Source organism: Trichosurus vulpecula, chromosome 1, assembly GCF_011100635.1.
Source record: "Trichosurus vulpecula isolate mTriVul1 chromosome 1, mTriVul1.pri, whole genome shotgun sequence".
NCBI classification, from domain to species: Eukaryota; Metazoa; Chordata; class Mammalia; order Diprotodontia; family Phalangeridae; genus Trichosurus; species Trichosurus vulpecula.
Genome location: NC_050573.1, coordinates 259,922,980 through 259,949,986, shown reverse-complemented (window position 1 = coordinate 259,949,986; position 27,007 = coordinate 259,922,980). Strand labels below are relative to the sequence as shown.

General features: G+C 37.8%; 1 protein-coding gene across 1 annotated transcript; it reads right to left on the bottom strand.

Annotated features, from left to right (window-relative positions):
- Nucleotides 1-206: 206 nt before the first annotated feature.
- MCM4 (minichromosome maintenance complex component 4) lies at nucleotides 207-26,593 on the bottom strand. The gene is made up of 17 exons (XM_036737986.1): nucleotides 26,502-26,593; nucleotides 26,207-26,313; nucleotides 22,012-22,176; nucleotides 20,912-21,075; nucleotides 20,300-20,401; nucleotides 19,528-19,623; nucleotides 19,319-19,414; nucleotides 16,889-17,027; nucleotides 14,364-14,584; nucleotides 13,570-13,690; nucleotides 12,332-12,591; nucleotides 9,836-10,201; nucleotides 9,371-9,498; nucleotides 8,396-8,603; nucleotides 4,739-4,967; nucleotides 936-1,069; nucleotides 207-561 (listed from the first exon to the last, which is right to left on the bottom strand). The coding sequence occupies exons 2-17, from the start codon at nucleotides 26,277-26,279 to the stop codon at nucleotides 469-471; spliced, it is 2,595 nt and encodes an 864-aa protein (XP_036593881.1). The 5' UTR covers nucleotides 26,280-26,313; nucleotides 26,502-26,593; the 3' UTR covers nucleotides 207-468.
- Between the last annotated feature and the right edge of the window lie 414 nt (nucleotides 26,594-27,007).

The window sequence follows — 27,007 nt, the reverse complement described above, 5'->3', positions numbered from 1 at the left end:
TCGGTCAGTTTGTGTATGTTCTGGTACCCCTGAGACATAAAAAAAGGGAAGGCCTTCAGCATAGTGGTGGATCATCTGTGGAAGATTTATGGAAAAATATGGATAAGACCTTTACAGTATGAGACATGTAGAAGGGATTGTATTAAGATTTATACAAAGCACAACCTCTAGCAGGGCCCATACTAAAAAAAGACAAATTTCAAAAGTAGTGTACAAAAAGGAAAACTTTTATTTAAAGCATTTTTAATGAACATGTTCATTATAAAAATGGATATCTAATTAATATTTGAAAAACAGATCAGAACTTAGTACTCTTTTAGAAATTAGCTATTTACACTGATGGCAGTGCTGTGAACTAACTGGCAAATAATGAAGGAAAAGCAGTAGTTTTACCTAAGTAATCAAGTGAAACATCTGTGTAGAAAAGCAGAACATAATAGTGCTCATTATTGTTCATATCTTATTTCTTCAGAGCAATCGAACAGTCTTTCCAGTAACTGTCAAGAAGTCATCATCAGCCAAAGCACGTAAGGCTTCTTCAAACATATCTTTAGTAATAGCCTTGGGGAAGTAGAAAAGAAATATTTTCTAAGTCTAAAAACATATACCTAATCTTACACATAATTGCTAAAGATATGCCAATTTTCCAGTTAATTTATCATCCAACAGCATTTATCTTTAGAATCAAATTAACTTTAAGAAGCTGGTTTGAATGTTCTAGCATTTTAAATTATTTCTATTAAATATGGATTTTTTTTAAAATAAAGAAGCCCTTTTACTTATAGGGCATTTTTATATTTCAGATTGTCACAAAATTTACTCTTTCCCGTTAAATTTTACTATTGAAAATGTCTATAACAAAAGAAAAAGAAAAAGTCTGACTTCAGAAAAAAAGAAATAAAACTAGAAGTTCCAAACATATGCAAAATACTTACTATGTCAGATTGTCCTCGAATATCTTCAAAGAGTTGCTGGTATTTTAGAGCTGGTGTTTTGCCCTTAGACTGAATAAGCTTCTTCAAAGCCTCAGCTAATTCTTCTTTTCTTTTGCGAGATGTGGCACTCATTCCTAAAAAGAAAATTTCAATTAAAGTAAATCTAGGATTATCTTTTAAATAGAGGAACTTTTTTTCCACAAGTCTTAAAGCCCAGAGTATACACAGAGATAGGGAGAAGTTAAATGACTTGCCTAAAGTCACACAGCCAAATAGCACCTAAATTGGTACTACATTGCTACTCATAGATTTGAAAGGTAATGAATTTCTTTATTATTCCTCTAATTTATTTAGAACATGACTTTTTATATTTAGGTGATGTATCCATTTGGAACTTATCTTGGTGTATGGTGTGGGGTATTGGCTTAAATCTAATTTTTGTCAGACTACCATTCACTTTTTCTAGAAGATTTTGGTCAAATAACCAAGTTCGTACCCCAGTACTTTTGCCTACGTGACACTGCCTCTTCAAAGGCTGTAATATACTTAATAGTTAAGGATTAAGGAAAACCACTTGTACTCTTACTTAACTTCCCTGGGCCTGTTTCCTCATTTTTAAAATGAGATTGGACTTCTAGCTTTTATCATATTCCTTTATCTGTGTCAAATTCAATTGACTATATTGGCATCAGTTGACCCCAAATTAAAGGTCATTCTTTTATTGCTAACCATAAATTCTACTCCAAGCTTCTATCTCCCTAACCTCTCAACTTCTCTGAATTTCTGCAAGTTTCTTCCTGTCTGGATCCTACTTTACTCAACAAAATAATAAAGCAAAATTAATTTAGAAAAAGGAAAAGATCTATACTATCAAAGTAAATAATGAAAAAAGGTAGGGACAATGGGGGAATAATACTTCCAGACCTCAAATTATAACAGAATAGGCTAAACAAGGGTGAATTGAAACAAGTAGAACTAAAAACCCATTTTTGATAAACCAGGAAACATAAATTACTTAAGAACTGCTGGGAAAAACCAGCAGCCAGACAGAAAAGATGCTTAGCCTAACATATTACACTATATCTCACAATATAGTCTAAACAAATGTGACCTTAATATTAAAGATCATGCTATTAAAAAATTAGAAGAGAAACAGATCATATATTTTTAACTGCTATGGGTAAGAGACATACTATTAACTGAACAAGACATAGAGGCAATTACAGAAGAAAAAAAGAGATGACTGATTATATGAAAATGAAAAGCTTCTGCACAAACAAAATAAGGGAAGTGGTCAAATGGAAAAAATCTTTTTATCAAATTTTTCTGACAAGCGTTTAGTGTACACACACACACACACACACACACACACACACACACTCCACCCCCCACCCATTTCTCAACAGATAAGTTATCCTGATTCTGGCAATAGCAGGAAAGTTTCTAGTTCTGTGATGCAGCATAACTAAAGCCAACTGGGGGTCTGTACTAAGTCTGGCACCAATACAGTGAGTCCCTGGGAGTGGAGGGTCACCAGGCCAACTAAGGATGGTTGAACCAGCCCAGGCTGGAAAAATGGAGGAAGTTAGTTTCCATGTCAATTACCATTGGGATTAGAACTGTGATTGGCCATTGCACTTCTAGCCTTGGTGAGTTAAAGAGATCTAGTCTCAAAAAACCCACACAAAACCAAAAAACCAACCTACCCATGGTTTTCCCAAACATTCACATTAAGATTGTTCCTTTCAGGGGCGGAGCCAAGATGGTGGCTGAAAAGCAGGGACTTGCTTAAGCTCTTCCCCAGGTCCCTCCAAAAACCTGTAAAAAATGGCTCTGAACAAATTCTACAGCTGCAGAACCCATGAAATAGCAGAGTGAAGCAGGGCTCCAGCCCAGGAAAGCCTGGATGGTTACTGGGAAGGGTCTATCGCACAGAGCTGGGAACGGAGCTGAGCACAGCTCAGCATGGGCCATGCCAGGACCAACCAGACCAGGAGCTGGGCCGAACAGGCAGTAGGGCTCTGAATTATTGAGCTGTGGCAGTTACCAGACTTCTCAAACCACAAACGCCAAAGACAACAGAGAGAAGGTTAGTGGAAAAACTGCTAGATTGGAGTGAAAGAAGTACGTGGTTGTCCCTAGCCCCAGGGGCATGGAAGTGGTGCAGCTCTGGGGCTGCTTCCAGAGCTCCAGCTGTGGTTGCTTCCAGACCCAGGCTCTCACCCTGTGGGAGGAATTAAGCTGTGGATCAGAGTGGGAGTTGAGAGCCTGCTTGGATCTGGGTCGTGGTCCAGGTTGGCTGTTCTTGGGGGAGGAGGAGTGCTGGTGTGGCAGTTTGCTGTGTAGAAGTAGCTCTAAAAACAGCAGTGCTTGGACCCTAACTCTTGGGACAAAGTACTCTCTACTCTACAAGCAGTTATAAATGGACAAAAAGCTTGAGGGTCAAGTAGTTGGCTGGGAACATGACCAGGCAGCGAAAACGGACTCAGATTCAGACTCAGACTTTGGAATCTTTTTTTGGTGACAGAGAAGATCAAAACATACAGTCAGAAGAAGTCAACAAAGTCAAAGAGCTTACATCAAAAGCCTCCAAGAAAAATATGAATTGGGTTCAGGCCATGGAAGAACTCAAAAAGGATTTGGAAAAGCAAATAAGAGAAGTAGAGGAAAAATTGGGAAGAGATATGAGAGTGATGCAAGAAAATCATGAAAAACAAGTCAATGATTCACTAAAGGAGACCCAAAAAATACTGAAGAAAATAACACCTTAAAAAATAGACTAACTCAAATGGCAAAGCAGTTCGTTGGAAGGGAAAAGGGGGCAGGAGAGGGGGAATGAGAGAATCTTGCTCTCATCGGATTTGACTTGAGGAGGGAATAACATACACACTCAATTGGGTATCTTACCCTACATGAAAGTAGGGGGAAGGGGATAAAAAAGGGAGGACAGAAAGGGGGAAGAAGTAATCAAAAGCAAACACTTTTGAAAAGGGACAGGGTCAAGGGAGAAAACTTAATAAAGGGGGACAGGATAGGAGGGAGGGAAATATAGTTAGTCCTTCACAACACAATTATTTATGGGAGTGTCTTGCATAATGCTACATGTGTGGCCTATGTTGAATTGTTTGCTTTCTTAGGAAGAGTGGGTGGGGAGGGAAGAGGGGAGAGAATTTGGAACTCAAAGTTTTAAAAGCAGATGCTAAAAAAAACAATCAAAAAAAAAAAAAAAAAAAAAGGTGTTTTTGCATGCAACTGGGAAATAAGATATACAGTCAATGGGGCATAGAAATCTATCTTGCCCTACAAGAAAGTAAGGGGAAAAGGGATGGGGGCAGGGGGAGTGGGGTAATAGAAGGGAGGGCTGACTGGGGAATGGGGCAATTAGAATACATGTCATCTTGAAGTGGGGAAGGGGGGTAGAAATGGGGAGCAAATTTGTAACTCAAAATCTTACGGAAATCAATGCTGAAAACTAAAAAAATATTACATAACAAAGTATGCAATTAAAAAAAAACTGTTCCTTTCCCAGAATGTATTTCCTCACTCAATTTCCCCAATTTTCCTTTGATGTTTAAAGTGGAGTCTAAGCAGTTCCTGAATATTTATATAATTGCATTTCAAAATTTGAATGATTCTATGCAGTTTCAATTACCTATGCATTTGCAGCACTCTAATGCTGACAGTACAATGTACTGTTTAACAAATGTATCCTTTAAAATATCAATTTTTGGAAAACATGATCAATTATTTTCCTATCTAAAAAATTGCCAATTCAAGATTTTTGTCATATATAAACCACAAACCTGTAGTGAGAATAGATATATCCACAATGCCAGTCCTTGGGTCAGTAGCAGATTGTTTGAGCGCCTCACGATGGAGGCGTTTTGCTTCTTCAACATCGATTGCTTCAACTTTGTTTGAAAATCGCACTTTGGCATGAGCTTCTGACAAACGTATCAACGATTCCAGCTGTCGGGGATATGCAGAAACCATTCCTCTGCCACTTCCAATCTTCCTCATGTCTACATATGCCTAGTTTGGGGAGAATGTAAAGAAAAAAATGGCCTTGGTTACACCTTTAAAAGGAGATAGCAACACAAATTCTTCCATTTGAATTCTTTTTTTATCCTTTTTTGGTGTAAAAGTGGTTCTGGGCCAGGGCAGAAAGCTCTACCATGTTGGAAGAGCTCAAGACATAGTTCTGGGGACAGAATGTACTAGTTTTCAGCAACTGGTCAGGCCAGGGATGGCGAAAAGCTTATTTCCATGGTCACTAGGGCAACCTAAGAAACCATGGGTGAGGGTGGAGAGGGAAGAGGGGAGGGTAGAAGAGCCACACCTGTACTTTAAGAAGATAAATTTGATAGCTGATTGGATGACAACAGATTGGAGTGGGGAGAGATTTGAGGCATACAAGCCTGAGGTGAAAAGGGCTAGAGATTTACTCTGGTAAAACTGACAGAACTTGGCATCAGACTGGATATGAGGAGTGGGGTGAGAGAGAATGAGGAGTTCAGGATCACACCTAGATTTCAAAGCTGGTGGTACCCTGAACAGTTAACAGGAAACACAGGAAGAAGACTGTGAGAGGAGAGATAAATGAGTTCCACTTTGGACATGTTGAGTTAAAGGTGTCTGAGACATTCAGGTTGAGAGATGTCATATAGGCAGTTGGAGATGGGAGCCTGGAGGTTAGGAAAGGTGTTGGATAAACAGAGAAGGATCAGTACAGGGTGATAATTGAGTTCAAGGGAGCTGATGAGTTCATCAAAAGAAAAATTATGACAGAGACTGGGGGACATAGCATTGTTAGAGGATATATGTTGGACAAAGATATAGCAAAGGACATTGAGGAATGGCCAGAGAGGAGGAGAACTAGGATAGAGTGTCATAGAAACCTAGAAAGAAAAGAATATCAAGGGAGTGATTGAAAATGTCAAAGACTGCAGAGTGGTCAAGGTTGAGAATTTTTAAAAAGGCACATAGATTTAGCAATTAAGAGAAAGGTAACTTTGGAGATAGCAGTGTCAGTTGAGTGGTAAGAAAGCCAGATTGTAGATAATTAAGAAGATGGTGAAAGGAAAGGAAAAATAAAGGAGTTGGTTTCCTTGTGCTTTCAAAGGCACAAATATCATTCTATGAGATAGTTTATAATCTGATTAAAAGCATCACATTTTCAATGGTCTGGAGATTCAACTTGGAGTCAAATAAAAATAAATCTTTTTAACACCAAAATTGTTCTAGTGATAGTACATGGTTCTTTTAAAACTAAGAGTTTCACCAGAATTGTATTGAAAGCTTCTCCAGTATACTAGAGCATGTGTGTGTGCCACTGGCATAGCTATCAAGAACCCAGAGTCATTTCCATGCCATAGTAAGGTACTAAGAGTATGAATTCAAAGAATAAAATTGTGGGTAGACCCAAAGGGCAATGGAGAGATGTAAAGCAGGCATAACTAATGGAGAAGGAAACAGCCAACCACTCCAGTATCTTTGCCAAGAAAACCTCATACATGTTCATGAAAAGTCAGATGCAACTGAACAACGACAGAGATAAAGAGGGCATAGTATATCACCAACGAGGACTTACATTCATCAAAAGAGGTATTGTTCAGTACATGAAAGTTTGAAAAGAAGGGGGCTGGTTATATAGTAAAACCAAGAATAACAGTCAGGCAAGCTGAAAGCTTCCCTGGCACCCATGCAATGTTAAACAAGCAAACAAAAAACCACCAGAGGACAGCTTCCAGTATTGTGGGTGGATCCCCTGGGAAGAATTTATGGGAGGATATGCAAAAGAGCTGTCAAGATGAGAAGGCATGGAAGGGCTATGATCTACACTGTGAGGCAGGCCTATACAACCCGCAGCCCAGTTGCAGTCTGGGGGCATGCCAAAGCATTTCGGGAAGCCTGCAGAAAATGTAGAGGTGTGCCTGAGATCAAGTACTAAAGAATCTGTTTAAATGACCAAAACCCTTAATGTGTAGCAAAGGCTCTCAAAAGGTTCCACTCAAAAACCTATCTTAAAAAAATGTGTTGATTCTTCTAGTGGATACATTTTCAACCTTTCTTTAAAGTTGGTTAAATTTCCATCATAGAACATTTATTAAGATTCTGAGGAAGACTGGTAAAAATTAGTATACAAACACAGAAACAGATAGATGCCAAAGCGTATTTGGAAAACACTACTGGAAATTAATTTTGTCAGTGTCTACGGTTATGCATCGAACAGTTAAGTGTCAGGTTACTACACAATCTATATAACTTAATTCTGTAAAAGCAAATCTATGTTCTCTATCCACCTGGATTGCCGCCTTCTAACAAGTCTCCTTGCTTCAACTCTTTTCATCACAAATCCGTCTTTATATTAGACTCTGCACCTCCTGCTCCCTAGGCCCCACCTTCCTGCCTCCTTCTGCATATTCTGACTGTCCCCCCCATTAGATTTTAAGTTCCTTGAGGGCAGGACTGACTTTTAAACATTTGTATTTAATTTTAATTAATTTTATAATTAATTAAATTAGGAGGCAAAATAAGGCAATGAGGCAAAATTAAATTAAAAAAATTAAAATTAATTTTTACTTAAATTAAATAATACCCTATCTTTCAGATATTATCTGGTACTACCCCCACCTAAATGTGCGCTAGACTCTAGCCAAACTAGGCTACTTATCACCTCTCATATTTTCCCACCTTTGTAACTTTTCTCACCCTGTTTCCTATACTACTTAGATTTCCTACCCATCTGTATTGGCAAAGCAATAAACACAACCCTGATGATAATTATGAATATGCCTATGTATCACAAAATATGAGAGATTCTCCATATAGAAGGTAAAAACATTTATTCATATACCAGAGGACCAAATCCCATAACTAAGTCCAGCCTATCCAAGCAGCAACCAACTCCCAAAACCAGTAAGTCCACTTTATCATAACAGCGAGGAACCTAAAACATAGTATCATAGCAGGGAGCCTTGCCACCCCAAAACCATCCGCCCCACCTTCCCACAAATACACTCGCAGCACAACCACCATGTCTGCGCTCTCCCTCAGCTCTAACTGTTCTCTCTTTGAGCATTTCCTGTGGCACACTTTCCTTTTCCTCTCAGCAAGCTCCTCCCACCACATGTGACTTAGGCTTCCTGTGATGCAAGCAGGTCACATGGCCTTTTAACGGATGGGAAAGACCTTCGAATCTAAAGTGTCATTACACCATCCTTTTAAAGCCCAACTCAGATGCCTCCGGAAAGCCCTGCTCCTGCTTGTACATCTCCTGGGTTCTGATCTTATTGTATATTAAAACTATATTATTTCCCCACTGGCTTTTAGAGCTTTCTGAGAATAGGAATTATTTTCTTTGTATCTCCTGTAGCATCTAGCCTACGGCAAACATTTAACATGTTTCTGAATGAAAAACAACAAACCCCTTTGCAGACTCCAAAAAGTCAATATATTACCTCGATTAGAGCCTGGCTTGCTTCTTCACTTAGTCTAGGAGTGATAGAGCTGTGAGCATATGCAATGTAGTCCTTCAGGACCGCCATGTCCATGAACTCCTCTTCTACTTGTGCTTCACTCTGATAGTACAGAGAGACCAAATGGTGGGCAAGACGGCGGTCATAGGCTTCGTCTTGAGGGTCCAGCATGAGGAAAATCAAATCAAATCTAAAGATGGTTGAACAAAAATATCCATTGGCTTCTTTTGTTCATCAAAGTTCACTAACAGAAAGATGCTTTTAAAAGGTCTTGTTCTTAATTTGTTTTAGGCACCCCTAATTGAAATTAGCTATAGTGTCTGTCTACCACTATGGGCTTTCTCTACTGGGCTTTCAGCACACCTTCTGGCCTCCTACTGGCTCCTAAGATTTCAGATTCAAGAAATGCTGGTTTGTCAGTCATGCAACAGAGCTGAGAAAGTAAACTTTCTCCTGGAATGATAATGTTACTATATTACAAACATGAGAAAGATTTAGGTAACTATACACATGAGTGTCTATGTGTGTAAACTTCAAACTCAACAAATTCAACAAATATGCAAAGTTAAGTAAAACAAATCCCCAATGTCAAGCCAAATAAATTCCCATCATTTCTATAAATGGATTTATTCTGCATCTGAATCTATCACATCTCTTGTAAGGAGGTGGCTAGCATAAGCAAATATATTCAACTGGCAAAACAAAAACATACTTATAATCTAAAATTCATTTATTAATTACATAAATACTTTTGGCTGGTATTTTAGAGAGTGTGGGCTATATAAGTATTCTAAAATAGAGCATACTTATGGGAAGTCAATATTATTTTAAGACTAATGGAAAATAGTTTAGCTAATGTAAGAAAAAAATCCACTTCAGAAAAAAGTATTTAGCATAGTATTAGAAGCAACGTATTATACAGTGTAGTTTCTAGCTTATAAACATCTTTGACAATACCTTGATAATAAAGTATGGGGAAGCTGAATATTTTCAATGGTAGTTTTCTTAGGATTCCATTGGGACTCTATAGGATTAGCTGCTGCTAAGACAGAAGTTCGAGCATTTAGCTGACAAATAATTCCAGCCTGAAAAAAAGAAAATAAGTATGTGAATAGAGTCTCATTTATCATGCTGTCTTCAGGACAAGTAAAGACTTTTAGGTGTTCTCTATAAAAAGGTGGCACATACGGTAAATAAACAAGAGGATTCTATAGAAAACATTCAGAAATTAGCCCCCAACCAAATACATTTGGAAGCATCTGTCGACAGTTTTATCTATAAACATCTGTAATAGAGCCACAAAATTCATAACTAATTTTCGATTGGAATCAAAAGGAAAAGTTGTACCCAGACACTAATTTCATGTACACGATGATCTACATTTCTTACTGTGTGCATTACAGCAGACAATGGAAGCCTTACCTTGGCAATTGAGAGAGTCTGTTGTTCCATTACTTCATGAAGTACTGATCTTGTACTTTCATTCATCTTGTCAAATTCATCAATACAGCAAACACCATTGTCACTCAAGACCAGGGCACCTGTCTGTAAGACCAACTGTCTTGTTTCTGGGTCTTTCATTACATATGCAGTAAGACCAACGGCACTGGAGCCTTTCCCAGATGTATACTGTCCCCGGGGAACAAGGTTGTAGACATATTGTAGCAGCTGGGACTTACTGGTCCCAGGATCCCCACACAGAAGGATATTGATCTCGGCACGGAATTTGCCCCTTCCAGTGTGACTAAAATCCTTTCTTGTTCCTCCAAACAGCTGAAGCAAAATACCCTAGAGAGAATGTGAGTGCACATTACTTAAAATGAGATTTAAGAGAAGTATTAGGATGAATTTTATTATTTTTCTAAAATTCATTAAAAATTTTCAGTTCCAAATTCTCCCATTTTTCACTCATGAGAAGGCAAGAAAAACAAAACCCACTACAAATATGCAGTCATGCAAAGCAAATTTCTGTATTGGACTCATCCCCTCATCATCTCCCCCCAAAAAGCAGGAAAAAGAAGAAAATTCTCTTTAGTCAGCATGCTGACTCCACCAGTTCTCTTTGGAGGTAGGTAGCATGTTTCATCAATTCATTTTGTATCAGCCCATACAAGTCCACCCAGATTTTTCTGAAACCATCCCCTTCATCATTTTTTACAGCACAATAGTGTTCCAACTGCATTCATATATAACTTATTCAGTCATTCCCCAACTGATGGACATTCCCTCAATTTCCAATTTTTGCCAACACAAAAAGCTGCTATAAATATTTTTATACATATGGGTCTTTCTCCTCTTTCTTTGATCTTTGTGGTACAGACCTAGTAGCAGTGTTACTGGGTCAAAGAGTATGCATAATTTAATAGTTTTTGCAGTATAGTTCCAAATTACTCTCCAGAATGGTTGGATCAGTTCACAACTCCACCAACAGTGCATTAATGTAGCTGTTCTCCTACATCCCCTCCAGTATTCGTCATTTTCCTTTTTTGTCATCTTAGCCAATCTGATGAGAGTGAGGTGGTAAGCTCAAGTTGTTTTAATTTGCATTCTCTTATTATTAGTGATTTAGAGCATTTTTTCATGTGGCTACTAATAGCTTAGATTTCTTTATCTGAAAACTCTATTCCCATCCTTTGACCATTTGTCAAAGACAAATGGCTGTTATTCTTATAAATTTGTATTAGTTTCCTATCTTAGTTTCCTGCTTTTCTTCTGCATTGGTTGTTTGTGCAAAAACTTTTTAATTTTATATAATTAAAATGATTTGTTTTGCCTTCTGTGAGCCTATTTCTTGTTTGGTTATGAACTATTCCTTTATCTATTTGACAGATAATTTGCTTATATCACCTTTTATGTACACATTCTGTACTTATCTTGGATTATCAAGTGAGATGTTGGTCTATACGTAGTTTCTAACAGACTACTTTACAGTTTTCCCAACAATTTTTGTCAAATAGTGAATTTTTGCCAATAGTTGAGATCTTTGGGTTTGTTAAACATCAGGTTACTGGAACTCATTTGTTTCTGAACACTGTGAACCTCATTTGTTTCACTGACCAACAGCTATTTCTTATCCAGTACCAAACTGTTTGACAATTATAGCTTTGTAGTGAAATCTAAGATTTGCTAGTCCCTCTTCCTTTCTATTTTTTGTTTCCTTTGATATTCTCGACCTTTTGTTTCTCCAGATGAATTTTGTTACTATTTTTTTCTAATTCTATAAAGGAATTCTTTAGTAGTTTCATTGGTATGGCACTGAATAATTATCTCATATAATTTAGATAAGTCATTTTTATTTTATTGGCTCAGCTTACCCATGAACAATTAATATTTCTCCAATTATTTCAATCTATATTTTTTGAAGTGTTTTATAATTGTGTTCAGATATGAACTTTCTCATTTTAAAGGTAATAAAGATCCAGGAAAAAGAAACAAGATTAGATAGCATTAGTGACAGAACAAAAACAAGTATATCATTTTTCCATATCTATAAAGATTAAAAATGGTTATAAGCATGAGAACAAGCAATCTTAAAGCTATCTTCAAAGTATTTTGCTTAATTTAAGTGATGATTATCTTTCACCTCACAATAAAAAACACTATTTGCAGGATATTTCTCACCAAAAATTTGATAAATTAGTATTTTTGTAGCTTGTACACTTAAGGCAGCTAGGTGACATCCCTAACAGAGTCCTAGACCTGAGTTCAAATCTAGCCTAGGACATTTACTAGCTGTGTGTACCTGGGCAGGTCATCTTACCTGTCAAAGTTTCCTCATCTGTAAAATGGACTATTTATAATAACACTTGCCTCTCCCAGGGTTATTGTGAAGATAACATATGTGAAGCACCTTGCAAACTGCAAAGCACTATATAATGTCTATTACTGTCATTATGATAATGAAAAGTTCCTATATACCTTTTTGATATCTTCATGTTCATAAATGCTTGGAGCCAAGGCTGCAGAAAGTCTCTCATAAATGTCCGGTTTTCTGGAAAGCTCTTTTAGCATTTCCACACGATTCTCTGAAAAAAGTTTCTGCTCAGCTTCTTCATCAAGCCCATGTAGACGCTTGGCATCAGTCTTACGATAGTGAATGACATCAATGTGGGTCTTATAGACAGATTTGACATTGCTCATCCTTGGATTGACTCGAACAGGAACAGCTCTATAGATCCCTGAGGAGAAGCAAGCACAGAACATCATAGAACATTAACAGGCATGTTTCTCCTGTATATACCTTGACCTACAACCCCCTTCCCCCAATATACATTTGAAGAGATAGAAGAATGTACTTTGTCCTTGGCAGATCATTTAAGCTACAATTAAAGTCAGTTGATTTGTTTGAAGATCAAGACATCAACACTTCTTCCTTTTCCTTCACTTAACTGCTTGCAATACCATTCTTATCCTTAGTTCTCCTAGACTAAATGTAAGCTGACAGCCTTGTACATTTAGTCCAGGAGATGAGAATGGTATTGCAGGCAGTTAAGTGATGGCAAGATGCCACCTGAGTTTTCTGGTTCATTTCAAACTCCCCTCCATGGACCAAAGATATAGTTAGAGCTGCCAAGATCCACACTGTGCCCCCCTCCCTCCACATATATCAATGTCACTGTGGTATTTTATTGGCTAGCACTAATAATGTTTGATTTTTTTTTATATTATCTTCCCACAAAAGCATCAGTAGGAAGAATGCTAGACCGGGAATCAAGAATATTGGCCTTATCACTAATTAGCTGTGTAATCTTGGACAAGACACTTCACTGCCTTTTCTGGAATGGGGCACCCAGAACTAATATCTAAGTACTCCTGACTTGATCTGAACAGGACAGTCTGGATCATCTACCTTAGTGTGCACACGGTGCAGTCATCAATGTAGACCAACCTTTAGCTTTCATTGGATACTGAGCTTTAAGTCCATTCTGCACTCTCCCACCCCCAACAGCCACACACGTCTCATCTGGTGTCTGTACAACTGATTCTTTTTTTTAACCCCAGTGTAGAGACTTACATTTGTTCCTATTAAATGTCATCTTATTAGAGAGGACCTATCATTCTAGCTTGTTAAATGTAGTCTTTATGGATCCTCATTCTGCCTTAAACCACCTTACTACTTTACTGGTTGTGAAAGTGCAAAAGTACATCCCTCTCACCTGTAACGTTCACCCTGTCACCAGGCTGAACCTTATCAACAAGGTCATTGTGAGCAAAGAGAACCACAGTGTGAGGAGTCTGTCCTGCTGGCATGTCCTCAGGAGACTCCTGCAGTTTGATCTGATAAGAGAACACTGAAAGTTAATGTTAATTCTAAGCAAAATTTAAATAACAATTTCTTACTCTTAACAGAATAGAGATGGACAAGAGAAAGCCAAACTTCCTAAATAAAGAAAAAATTGGGAGAATTCTATAAAGTGTTATTTGAATTTAATTCTAAATGGATAAATATTCTGTAACCCAAATCCACAATTTTAAAAAAATCAACACAAAAAAGAAAACAAAATTTCATTAAGATTTATGTTTTTCATTGCTGTATAAGGATTACAAAATATAAGAGTGAATTAAAAGGCCAAAAATTGAAAAGGAATTTTGCTGATAGTAATAAGTGAACAGTGATTAGAAACATACTATTTAACCATTTAAAAATACTACAATTTTGGGAAATCACATGGGAAAGCATCTACAATTTTCTGCTAATATTCAAAACTCTTCAGAAATTTTGCTCCACTCAGAACAAAACAAAGTACCTCAGAAAAGAAATAATTCTGAGTCAAGATAATCAATTGCCATTTAGGAAGTGCGTGAGTCAAGGTCAGAGTAAAGTAAGCGAAACTTGACTTTTTCTGGTTGCCAAGGATGAACAGTAAAACAGATGCCTAAGGTCAGAGATTCATGCTTTGTCTGTGAGAAACCCTACATTAATATATAGCAAGAAAAGGCTCCAACACACCATCTGTTTGTCAGAAAACATGGAGCGATTGTGGATCAGTGCCATGCTGTGTTTCGTGTTACAGTGCTTGCATACGGATGGTTCAGCGATCCGGCCACGATCAATTTCGACTCTTGTGGTAAAGGCGCAAACTTGACACTGGAAAAATGCTTCCTGCATCTCTGGAATTAACTGGGATGATCTGATTACCATACCACTGATGGTAATTAGTTGATCAATATCTATAATGAAGGGAAAAAAGTACGTCATAGTTTAATTACTATGGTACTTTACTCTCTGGGGCCCAGGATGTTCTCTTCCCATACCTCCATGTCTTAGTATCTTGAGTATCATCTTTTAAAGCTCAGTTTAAGTGGCACCACCTACATAATTTCCCTCAACTGCCTCCCCCAAAACTTCCTTGTATGTACTCTTATATATTTATATTTCAGTTCTGTGTTTGTATGATCAGTGCCTGACTCAAAGTAGGTGCTTAATAAATGCTGAATGACTGATGTATATAGGATTGATAAGATTTTTATCTATCCAGAACTAAAATAAAAGGGAGATAGTAGAAGACTAGGAAATACTCTTCGATTCTACTTCTAAGATGCATTTAAATAAATTATAACAGTCTAATAACTAGACTCCTTCCTACATAATTTAGACTTGAGAAGGCCTTTCCAACTTTACCAGGACCTACCCATGCCCATATCCTACAATGATACCTGTGCAGCAATCAGGGCTTTCCTATGTCTAAGTTAGATTTTATTTTCTGAGGCACAATCTAACACATGAATATTCTTTTTGGAACAGCCCAGGCTTCACTGTTTTGCCTGAATCTGACTGTATACATGTCTATACCTTATCTTTGTCATTTCATTTCTTGCTTCTACCCCTTACCCCAAGTAAACTCAGTTATCCCTTCCCTAATTCACTCTGTTTAGTCAACCAATCATCCCAGTTCTTCTCTTCTTTATCTAATATGCCTTCATTCTGCCATACACACTAACACTTTAATAATTCATATTATCTTCAAATTCATGCCACTCTCACACACCTAATTGTTGTTTTGTTCCCAACTCTACTTCGGTCAAACTTTCCTGTATTCCAAACTTTTCTTCTTGTAATAAACGAAAACTTGGCCTGCCTCTGTAGACAATCTAACATCTAAATGCCTTTTTCCACAAAAATTTCTTTTCCTATTCATCCCAAATAAATGGAAAAAAAAAAGTCCATCAATCCAGTCATCTACTTCACCTATTTACATTACCATTTCTTTTCTTTCTTTCTTTTTCCCCCGGAGGTAATCAGTGTTAAGTAACTTGCTCAGGATCACACAGCTAGTAAATGTGAGGCTGGATTTGAACTCAGGTCCTCCTCATTCTAGGGCCAGTGCTCTATCTACCATACCACCTAGCTGCCCGTCCTCTATTTGTATTCTACCAGCCTTCAGCATTATTCTCTCTGAATACCTTCTAGTTCAAAGAGGAGGAAGCCCTTGATCTGGCATTCAAAGCCTTCAACAGTCTGGTCCCAATCCATCTGTGTAGTTTTCTCTTCAAATACTCAATTTTCTGAATAGTATCCTCCAGTCAAAACTCCTTTCTTTACCCCCATCTGTAATGCTTACTTCTTTCTGCCTATTCAAATTCTGGCTGCCTCTCAAGGTCCAGCTAATATTCTATCTATTATATGAAACTATTTCAAGCCCTCAGACAACTCTCTTCTTCCTCTGAGTGGCTACAAACGCACAGCTTGTATATTAATCAGTATATACTGTCTGGGGACATCTTTTACCATTTATTATTTTCCAGTGTAGAGTTTTGGATTTTGCACCAGGAGACTTGGATCTGAAGCCCACACCTGCCACTTGCTTCATGTGTAACATGAGGCAAATCCAAAACCTCTCTGGACCTTTGTTTCCTCATCAGGAAAATGAAAGGGTTGGCCCATATAACCCCTCAAGTCCTCTTCCCGCTTCAGTTTCTTGTACTATCATCTAACTTTCATATTTTTAGCTTTTATCCCCAACTAGATTACAAACTCCTTAAGGGGAGGAACTGTACATTTTACATGCTTGTTATGCTCCATAGTATAAAAATATTTTGTACAATGTTTGGTACATAGGTGTTACAACAATTACTACTTGATTTGTTTTCATTTGGATGTGTTTTTTTTTTCAAGACAGATGTAAACAACTGTCAGCTTCCTAGAGATTAAACTTAATAGTCACAGATGATTTCACAGAAACTAAGCTTGAATTCAACCTCTGTGGTAATGGTGGATGTATTTATGTAAATTCACTATGGGACAGAGAAAAGAAATAGAATACTGTCTCATCTTACCCAAACTCTTATAAGAAACCATTAAAAGAACTAAAATAGAAAAATTACTGGATCATCTCAAGATAGGTTTGAACCAAAATACTTTGAAAATCATCACAAAACTTAATTAGGAAATGGTAATATTATTTGATGATTTTAAAAATTAAAATGTCTTTGGTTTATTTGCTGCTAGTATGCTTCCAATTATGAAAGTGTTACCTTCTGGGTTTAGGTTTCTCATGTTCCTAGTCTTCAAAGCATTGAATGGTCGGACTTGTATCTGATGTTCTAATATTGAGTCAGGATAACGATCAAAGAAGATCTCATTGACAGCCATATCAAATGTTGGGATAACTTCCTATACAAAATGAACAAAAAATATATTTTAAAAACATGAAAATGTATTTACATCTATTTTCAAGTAGTATGCAGAATTGAAAATTTCATACTAATAGGACATGCCAGGACTAATTAGTATACAATAGATTTGTGATCTTAATGTATTTTCTTTAAAGGTACAAAATGAAACCCACCCATACCTTTGAGCCTATCCTTTCCAATAAATTCTTCATGGTAAACCTACCTGATGAATTGTAAATGTCTTTTCTGACATGTTAATATTCTGCGAGGGCCAGGGCACATTTAGTGGTGCACTGATTATCATTAGCTTGTTACACAACTGCCCAACATTCTTTTCTTATCATGTTTCCTGCACAATTATCTTACTCATGCCCACCATCTCTCTCTCCATTGCTTGTTGTGTCACCTAAAATTTGATTCTTTGGAGATTGTGGTTTTCCAAGATTCTTAGCCATGCACACTCAATGGAAATGTTCAAAAGGTATGCTTTCTTTGTGAGGAAACAGATGGGATCACTAAAATGACTACACAATTTCTCAAATGCAACAGAGGTTCCCTCTCTTCAATTCTGAACGAAGCTCACTGACCATCTACAATGCTTATCCAAGATCTCTGTCTCTCACATATGTATGTGTATATGTATATATGTATCAGATATACTTCATTCCATATTCCACTCCAGGTATGGGAATCGTCTTGAACACTCTGAATGGCACAGGATATGTTTACGGGGGGCAACGAGTATAAAAGTTTGGTTAGAGAAAAGATAATGTGGTGGGAAGTGAGGAGGAACTAGGTTTTACTATTTTTTCAAAGAAGTTTGTTGAAGGGGATAAAAACACAGAAGGAATCCACACTTGATTAGAAATAGGAAATTGGAGTAGATGGGGCCTGATTTAAGCAGGCACACTAACAGTGGCAAGACGTGATTAGGGAACAAATAAAAAACTATAAAGAGAAAATAAAGTAACTAAAAAAAAAACACAGTAAACTGGGGCCATTTAGAGTAGGGGTAATAAATAGCCTTCTATCTTTTAACAGAGCCTGAGGGAATCACTCTTCTGAGTAATAATTTACATTATAGTGACATTCTCAAATAACCAAAAAGAAAACTAAAATATATGTAATATGATTTAAGAACATAATAAAGTATAATACATTTCTGAAAAATTTTCATCTTAAATAATTACAAAGACATTTAAAGTTGTGATACCTAAAAACAAACAAAAAAGCATTTTTGGGCAAAAATATAACACTGATAATCTCTCCTTTTCCAAATTTGAGTCCCAAGTAGCCTATAATTTCTTTGATGATAACAACAGTATGTGAATGGGGAGAACATTTTGGAGATGAGTGAAGAATCAAAGGCAGCTATAATAAAAGAATGATTTGCCATGAAAATGTTTACACTGATTCACTTTGGGCATAGGTCATGTCTTGATGTGAGGTCCTATGCTTGGGACCAAGGGCAATGGATGATTTGCCATGAAAATGTTTACACTGATTCACTTTGGGCAAAGGACATGTCTTGATGTGAGGTCCTATGCTTGGGACCAAGGGCAATGGATGATTTGCCATGAAAATGTTTACACTGATTCACTTTGGGCAAAGGACATGTCTTGATGTGAGGTCCTATGCTTGGGACCAAGGGCAATGGAAAAGACTATATCCATATTGAAAAATAAGTTTCTTTGCATAAAGTAATACCTTTGACTGTTAAGCACTGGCTATACAATATTTCCTTTGTACCTCTGTGTAATCTTGTTGTAACTGAATGACATGAAGGTTATTTGCTACTTCCTGGTAAATGAAACTTAAAACACAAAAGCAAATAAAATATTGTGTACTTTTTCTTCCTCTCTTGCCTGATTGTTGAAATATGGTATAATTATGTCTATGTTTTAAGGGCTTTTATGTAAGAAGACAAGAGATGTAGAAGACAAGAGATTTTTTAGTACTTGTTACCAAGAAATGTATGAGAATGTTTTAAAATTTTTTTATCAAAAATTTTAATATAAAAGCCATTTAAAGTTATGGATTTTATTTGAAAAATATATGCATATTGCATTAAATTCAAATATTTAGATATTTTAGTTGGAAATGAACTACATATGTAACGTCTGCAAACAGATTCTATGTAAAAGAATAAACAGCACATGGTATTAAAAAAAAAGAAGAAAATCTGTTTGGGAAAGATATCCAATTTATTTCCTGGAGGTTCTATCAGGTGTAGCTTTAATATGGATCACGTGGGAACAAAATCAAATTCATTTTAAAATAATTTCTTACCTGTGGGTAGGAGACAAGTTGTCTGTACAAATTTTTGTCAAATGATTTTAGATGTTCACAATTTACATTTAAAAATGGTTCTCCAATAACATTGATCTACAAGATTAAAAATGAAAAGTAAACAGTCACCCACTTAAACTAAAAACATAATACATAAAATTTTGCTTGTAAGAAAAAACAAAACAAAAATCAGAAAAACCTTTGATTACCTCCGCAAGTCGCTGCATGTATAAAGGCTCAGTAAGATCTATGCCTACATTCTCTTCTTCTTTGGCAAAGGGGTCAATAAAACGTTGAAGAAATCGCTAAATAATGGGGAAATATAGAAGAAGAAAATTAGCCCAGGTATAATTTGGGTGATGGACATCCTTTAGTTATATTTTAGGCAGTGGCAATACTTCGCTCATCACAGCAAAAAAAATTTTTTTTGGACTTGAGATTTCCCTAGTATAAGGAGCTCTCCATGAGAAATTCTCTCCACCAGTATAGATCATACCTGTTCTCAGACTTAGGAGAGCTGTCAGGGACACTAGGAGATTAAATGACTTGCCCACGCATGGTCACATAGTCATCTATATCAGTTGTGGGACTTGACCCCAGGTCTTCCCAACTCTCTCTCCACTACACCAGGCTGTCTCTAATCAAAGCCCTAATCAACTATGTTCTTTTTTTTTTAAAATAAATTATGCATCAAGGTATAGATTAAAAGGTTTGAGAGTAAGCAAATATTAGCAACAATTCACAATCCATTTTTTTTATCTCCTGAAAACTAGAAGCACATTTCAATAATGTTAAACCCTCTATGATATTTTCCTTAGATTTGAATGCCATTTAGAAACTTACAGAATTATGGAATTTAGAACTTAAACGGACCTTAGTTCGATTGCCAGATATTGCCTTGTTACTTTCTTACTACATTTTTACAGACCAAAAAGTGTCAAGATATTCCAAAAATATAGATATTTAACTCAAATAGCTTACCTGAAAACTTTCTTTGCACGTAGCTACATTTACATCTGTCCCCCAAATCACAAGTTTTTGGCCAAGAGACTGTTCACTTGCAACTGTATCTTCTGCAGCTGGCTATTGGGAAGAAAACAAATCCCAAGTCTCTTTAGCAATAACTTAACACATGGCATCTTTAAATTTTTTTCTTTTTCTTTTATTTTGTTAGATATTTCCCAATTACATGTACAATTTTTAATGTTTATTTTTTTTTAAATCTGGTGTTCCAAATCATCTCCCTCCCCCTCGCCCTTACTTGACCCATTTAGAAGGCAAACAATGACACTGATTATACATATGAAGTCATGCGAAACATATTTCCACATTAGCCATGTTGCAAAAGAAAACACACCCGAGAAACAAACAATGAAACCAAGTAAAGAAAGTGAAAAAAAATATGGTTTAATCTGCATTCAGAGTTCATCAGAACTCTTTGGAGGTGGACAGCATTTTTCATCATGTGTCCTTTGGAATTGTCTTGATGGAAGAATGAAATCTTTCAAAGTTTATTATTACAATATTGCTGTTACTGCACCTGTGGCACCTTCTTTAAATTAACCAATGAACAAATAGGATTTATACACCTACCCCATCAGAGTGCAGATCTACTTGACGACCCTTCCGAGCAGATCCAAGATCAGGTCTCTGCCTCACTGGTGTTCCCCGAACACCACTCCTTGGAGTTCCCTCTACTCGTGAACTGGGTGTACCATATGTCAAAGGTGAACTGAGATCAAATTCAAGAGGAATAGCTACAGAAACCAAAACAAGTTTTACGAGAACTTTAGATGGCAGTATGTCTAATTGGAAATTAAAGCACCATATGTTGATGGACAGTGAAAAGCCCTTATAGAAAAGATTAGGAATTTATTTTGACTCAGGCTTGTCCAGGTATTGGAGGCAATAAATATTTCCATAAAACGACTGATCACCTTTTCACTAAATAGCCTCAATTTGTCATAATTCAACTGTATACTCAGATCTACTGAGAGATTTTGGATTTCAGAAGCAAATAGATCTTGAAACTGAGGACAAAAATGCTAAAAATGGAGTTCTAGTTCTTTACTGTGAGATCAAATCATGTTCTCACCCAAGATGCATACTAAGGGCACTGTCTTCTTTGGCCAAAGTTTCAGAACAGAATACTCTTTGTCAGACATAACGTCCTTTATCATCTAAGTTTTTATTATCTTTATCAATAAACACAATTACTTTTAAATAAAAAATTATTTAAAAGATTCCTCTTCTCAAAATTCAGAATAAAAAATGAAATTAAAAGGTAAAATTAGGCAAAGTCAAGAGAGACAATAAAGAATCAAGCAAAAGTTAAGACCCAAGGTTCTGTCAGAAACAGTTTATGTAAATGTGGTTATAATATCAACCATTATGTTTGTCCCAAAGGCTACGTCAACCAGAAAGCCCAACTATCTATCTAGTCACACCTCCAAATGATCATGGTCTTCAACTACGACTTCCTTTTCCACCATCTCAGGAAGAGCTAATATGTCCAATTTTCTGTTAAGCTCCTCTGCTCTGCTGGTGGAAAAGGCATGAAGTCAGAAAAGTAATACGCCCTGGTAGGTATTTTATTGTTTTTTATTAACATAACTACTTCAGATATGACTGTGTCATTTCCAAAATGACATTCCTATACCCTAGGCTGCAATGCAATTGCTTGAGGAACCTACCTGAAGAACGAAATGGTGGTGGGCTAGAAAACAAGGCATCCTGGGTAGCAGGGCTCTGCATATCAGCCCCAGGTGAGGTGGGCATTGGCTGCAGCTCTCCTGTGGATGTGGAATCTTCTGGCCGGCGCCTCTGAGATGGAGAAGACTTGGCATTCTCACTGCGAGCTTCGACACAGAAATAAAAATGTAAAATGACTCTCCATTTTTATGTCTGTTCTCACAGGATCTCATGGAATGGAATAGTTGGGCAACTATGAAGCACAGAAAAAGTATAAAGATGTGTGTTTGTGTGTAGATCTGGGTAAGATCTGCTTTTAAAATGCAAATCTATGTCAAGGTCCTAAGATTTTTATCACTGAGAACTCTTCATTAGTGAAGACAGCAACCGTGCTCCTCACAGAAAGCAGTTGGTCTCCTTTCTCTCTGCTTTGGCGATCCACCATGCCAAAGATGTTTTCTAACCTCTGAAAGAATTTCTGATTGCCTTTAAAACTTGGTTGAAGGGGCCTTTCCTGCAGGAGACCCATTCTTGTGTCCCCCCTGTCCTTGTCTCCTCCACCATCTCCCCTTGTTTCCAGTCTAAAACTCTTTTCCATTTACTACTGGTTTATCTCATATGTACCATTTTAGGTATATGCTATCTTTCCTGTTAGAATGTAAGCATATAATTTCCTTGGGGGCAAAGGCTGTTTTTGCTTTTTCTGTTTTGTATTCCCAGTTTTTAATATGGTGTCTATCTCATGATAAGCTCCTCATAAATGCTTGTGAATTTATTGTATTTATCCTGCATATACTTGTACCTGTAATCTACTCCAATCAAAATGTAAACAGCCGTTTCTTTTTTTGTATTCCCCAGGGCCTAGTATATAGTGGACGCCTAATGAAATCACTATTACTTGATTCATCTATAACATCATCTTAGAGAACTGCTCAGGGGCTTAGAGGTTAAATTATATATAGCCCAGAATCACAGAGCTAGTTAAGTGGAAGAAGGATTTGATCTCAAGTCTTCTTGATTCCAAAGTCCAACACTGAATTCACCAGGGCACATCATCCCTCTAAAATAAGGAACTACAAAATTTGGCATTTTATTTATTTTAATTGAGAAATTTTCTGTTGCTATTCTCTTTGTGTGCATTTCATTTCTGATGTTTTCTTAGAATTCCTATTCAGTGGAAGAAATAATTAGATAAAAAGATATGGGATTGTGATATCATGGAGCTTATAATCTTCAACTGGCAGTTTTTAAATCACTTCTGAATCCTAGTACAAAAAGCCACCTGAAGAAATACTTGCTGTTCCATTCCCTCAATTCAAAGAGCCATAAGAGAATATAATCATGACCACTCCAAAGCTTCAGACTTTTACCTCCTGCCGTCTTCAGGGCATTTCTACCTACAAATCCTATTTCATGTATCTTAAATTGAGATGATTTTTTTCACATACACCTGCTATTTTCTCTCTCTACATAGCACTGATGCTCACTTAATCTCCCATTTAAAAATTCTTGGCATTATCTTTGGATATAAGGAGAAAGAAAAGTCAGTTACCAAATCCTGTTAATTTTCTCTTTGTTATCACTGCCAGCACTCTTAAAAACACACTTTCTGGTTGCTAAGAGTCAAGACTTTCAAGAGGCCAGCTTCCCCTCATGGGATAACTGAACTCCCTGTAGCAATGTGGCTCCAGACAGATCCTACCACTCTCCAGACACTGCATTCTCAATTCACTCAGCTACCATCACACTGCTCTGCTACCTGTTTGATTACTTCCTAGACTCCTGCTGGATTAAAATGTAACAAGCATTTATTAAAAGCCATGCTATGAATAAAAAAAAAGAAAAGAAAAAGAAACCAGAAAAACTAAAGCAGTCTGTGTCATCAAACTTAAAAGTATACTGTCTCCCAAGTGTGGGCAGTATCTCCCTCCTCACCCCCAAGAAGATTCTGTCCTGAGACTTCTCTTGTGTTCTTATTCTGTCCTTTGTTGAGTTCATCAGTTCCCATGTGTTCAATTACTCTTTACACAGATGACATCCAGTCACAATCTGTCTCCTTAACTTTTGTGCTGCTTGAATGCAGCGTATCTGTAAGAGAACCAAGCATCCTCCAAATCCTTTCACTTCCCAGTCTTCCTTTCATCTGTGGAGGGCGGCCCCATCCCTTCTCTCCACCCAAAAGTACTACCTTGGAGTCTTCCTAGAAGGCAGCTAGGTGGCACAGTGGACAGTGATGGGTCTCAGACACTTGCTAGCTGTGTGAAACGGGGGAAGTCACTTAACCCTGTTTGCTTCAGTTTCCTCATCTGTAAAATGAGCTTGAAAAGGAAATGATAAACCACTCCAGTATCTTTGCCAAGAAAACCTCAAATGGGTCATGGGAAGTCAAATGCGAGTGAAACAACTAAACAACAAAAAATCAGAAGTCACATAACCTCTGCCTCAGTTTACTGAACTGTAAAATGGAGATAACAATAGTACCTACCTCAGTAAGTGTAGCACTGGCACATAGTAGGCACTTAATGCTTATTACCCTCTCTTCCCTAAATAATTTTTCATATTAATGCTCCTTTTTACAGACAGATCTGGTCATGTCATATCTTCTTTCAAAAAACTGAAGTGGTTCAAAGTGCTTTGCACAGTGTCTGGTACATAGAAAGTACCCAACAAATGTTTCCTCCCTTTTTTGACTCCTTAATAAATTTCAAACTCCTCCATCTGGTATAGTCTGTATCACCCATTGTTTCCAGCCTTATGACACATTACTTCCCTCCATGCATGCTATATGTGGACAGGCAAGTGGTATAGGGGAAAAGGATTGGAATCAGGAGGGATCCAGCTTTGAATCTTGTATAGTCACTTCATGTGAATCTGTTTCCTTCTCCATAAAATAGATGATGGCATTAGGTTCAAGTGCTGCTTCTGACACTGGCTGTATGCCCTCTACCAGTCAAGCTCTCAGGGTCCTAATGCAGGTGTCAAACAGCCTTCCCTAGTGTTTAGAAACAGATGTCCTTGTCATAGGGAATACAACAGATGTTTGTATTTTTCTACACGGTTATGAAGCCTTTGATCCTTATGTAGTTGAGTGCCCTCCCCACTTTGACCCCACTGCCCTAGGCAACTCTTGATGACTACAAGTTGTAGATAAAGTGAAGCCAAATATGGGTGGAGGGAGTTCCTTAATTTACGAGTTCCCTCTGTCAATCAAATCACAGGCCTAGTCCCCATCCCTATGCAGTGTTATATTGAGTCTGATCACTTAAGCTTCCCATCTCAAATTCTATGGCTGTTACCTCTTTAGCCAAAAAATATAATAGGCATTTTAAATTCTTTTACAGCATGGCTCAAACCACCTCCAACTTTCTTACACGTATTTTTCTTTTATGTAGTCCAGGTTCCAGCCAAAATGGCCTTCTTGTTGATCCTCATAAATAAAATCCCATTTCCTGTCTCTGTGCCATAGGTCCTGTTCCAGGACTGGTATGCATGACCTTTTCACCTCCACTCTTTAAAATAATTCTTCAAAGATCATCTCATGAGTTACCTACTTCTTGAGGCCTTTCCTGATAAGCTAGCACCGCCCCCCTTTCCATTTATTTTGTATTTGTTTTCTTAGCCCAGTTCCCTCCCTTCTCTTTATCAGTCGATTTTCTGCCCATCTTTTTAAGCCCTCTTCCTCCAAGAAGACTTTCCTGGATTCCCTCTTTTGGTAAACAACTTTCTTCCTTCTTTCACAAAACCTTAAACCCAGTTCACGCTGAAGCTCATAAATTGGATCACAATAGGTCTCAGCCCAAGCTCCACTTCCTAGCGGTATTTCGGGCCCTCCAGGCTGCATCAGTAAGGCCATAACAATGTAGATGGGTGGGAAAGATCTTCAAATCTAAATTGCTACTACAGGGGCTCAGAGTGAAAGTCAATGGTAATTGTTTCTCTCCGGAGCCTGACCACCGTGCTCTGGCAAACAGCAAGCACATAATTTAAAAAAAAAGCTGAACTAAAAATTAATTGTTGGATATAATTAAGGACAAAAGCTCAGTCTGGAAAGTCTGGGTCTACTGGGGCCTTTGCAAAAAGGCAAAACCCCAGGCCGCGGCTCAGGAGTCTTCTCTTCCCCACCGCACACGGCGGGGAAGAGCGCGCATGAGGCCGGAGCCCAGCGATGGGGGAAGGGAGACACCGGTCCAAACTCACGCGTGGAAGGGTTGCTGGCCCGGCCGCGCCGGCTGCTTCGGCGACTTGGGGTAGAGGCTGGAGACGAGGACATGACGAAGAGTGGCCGCGCTCCGAGGGGGATTCACCTGCCGCAGGGAAGGAGGCCACAGGTCAGGGCTCAAAGGCCGACTAGGAGCCCACCCGCCCTCGCCGCCCGGTCTCGGTCTCCAGCTCTTTTTCGCTCCAAGTTAGTTTCCATTCTCCACCTTCTTAGCCTTGCGGGGCTTAAATCGGAACCCAACGCCCGCTATCCTTCCCCACGAAGGTACCTTACCTGACTGGCGAGTACCCCAACGCCAAGGGAAGATGCCGAACCCGGACAATTTTTCGCGGGAAACTTAAGACCCGCCCCTAAGGGTTCCCGCCAATCATTCCAGTCACCCTTCCTAAAACTACGTACCTCCGGGAGGTACCACTAAGAATAAGAATAGGGGAAGTGAATTTATCTCCTTATGCAACCAGTAGGGGATCGGAACTAAACATCGGCAAATTCCCCCCCTATATTGTACAGGTGGTTTCATCTCAATTTGACCCCCGTTTCGCGGGAATACTAGGGGCTCAGAGCAGACCATTCTCCTGTGAGGTGTTAAGTTTTTATTTTGTGTATATACGGATCCGTTTCTTTGAATATAAGGAAAGCGATTTTTTTGGAGGAACAATTTCTAGTAATAAAATTATTTTTTTGGTCTCCAATTTATGTCCAAAAAATGATCATATCCAGATCCAGCTCCATAATCCTTAATAAGTGCCCCTTTGAAATTCCAATAGTTGAGTCCAATA

Excerpts from the sequence above, each read along its gene's own strand:
- MCM4 (XM_036737986.1), bottom strand. The coding sequence starts at position 26,279 with ATGTCCTCGTCTCCAGCCTCTACCCCAAGTCGCCGAAGCAGCCGGCGC. Across the intron at positions 21,076-22,011 it reads ACCACCATTTCGTTCTTCAG|CTATTCCTCTTGAATTTGAT; the intron begins GTAGGTTCCTCA and ends TGGTTTCTGTAG. Across the intron at positions 10,202-12,331 it reads AACATGAAGATATCAAAAAG|GGTATTTTGCTTCAGCTGTT; the intron begins GTATATAGGAAC and ends CATTCTCTCTAG.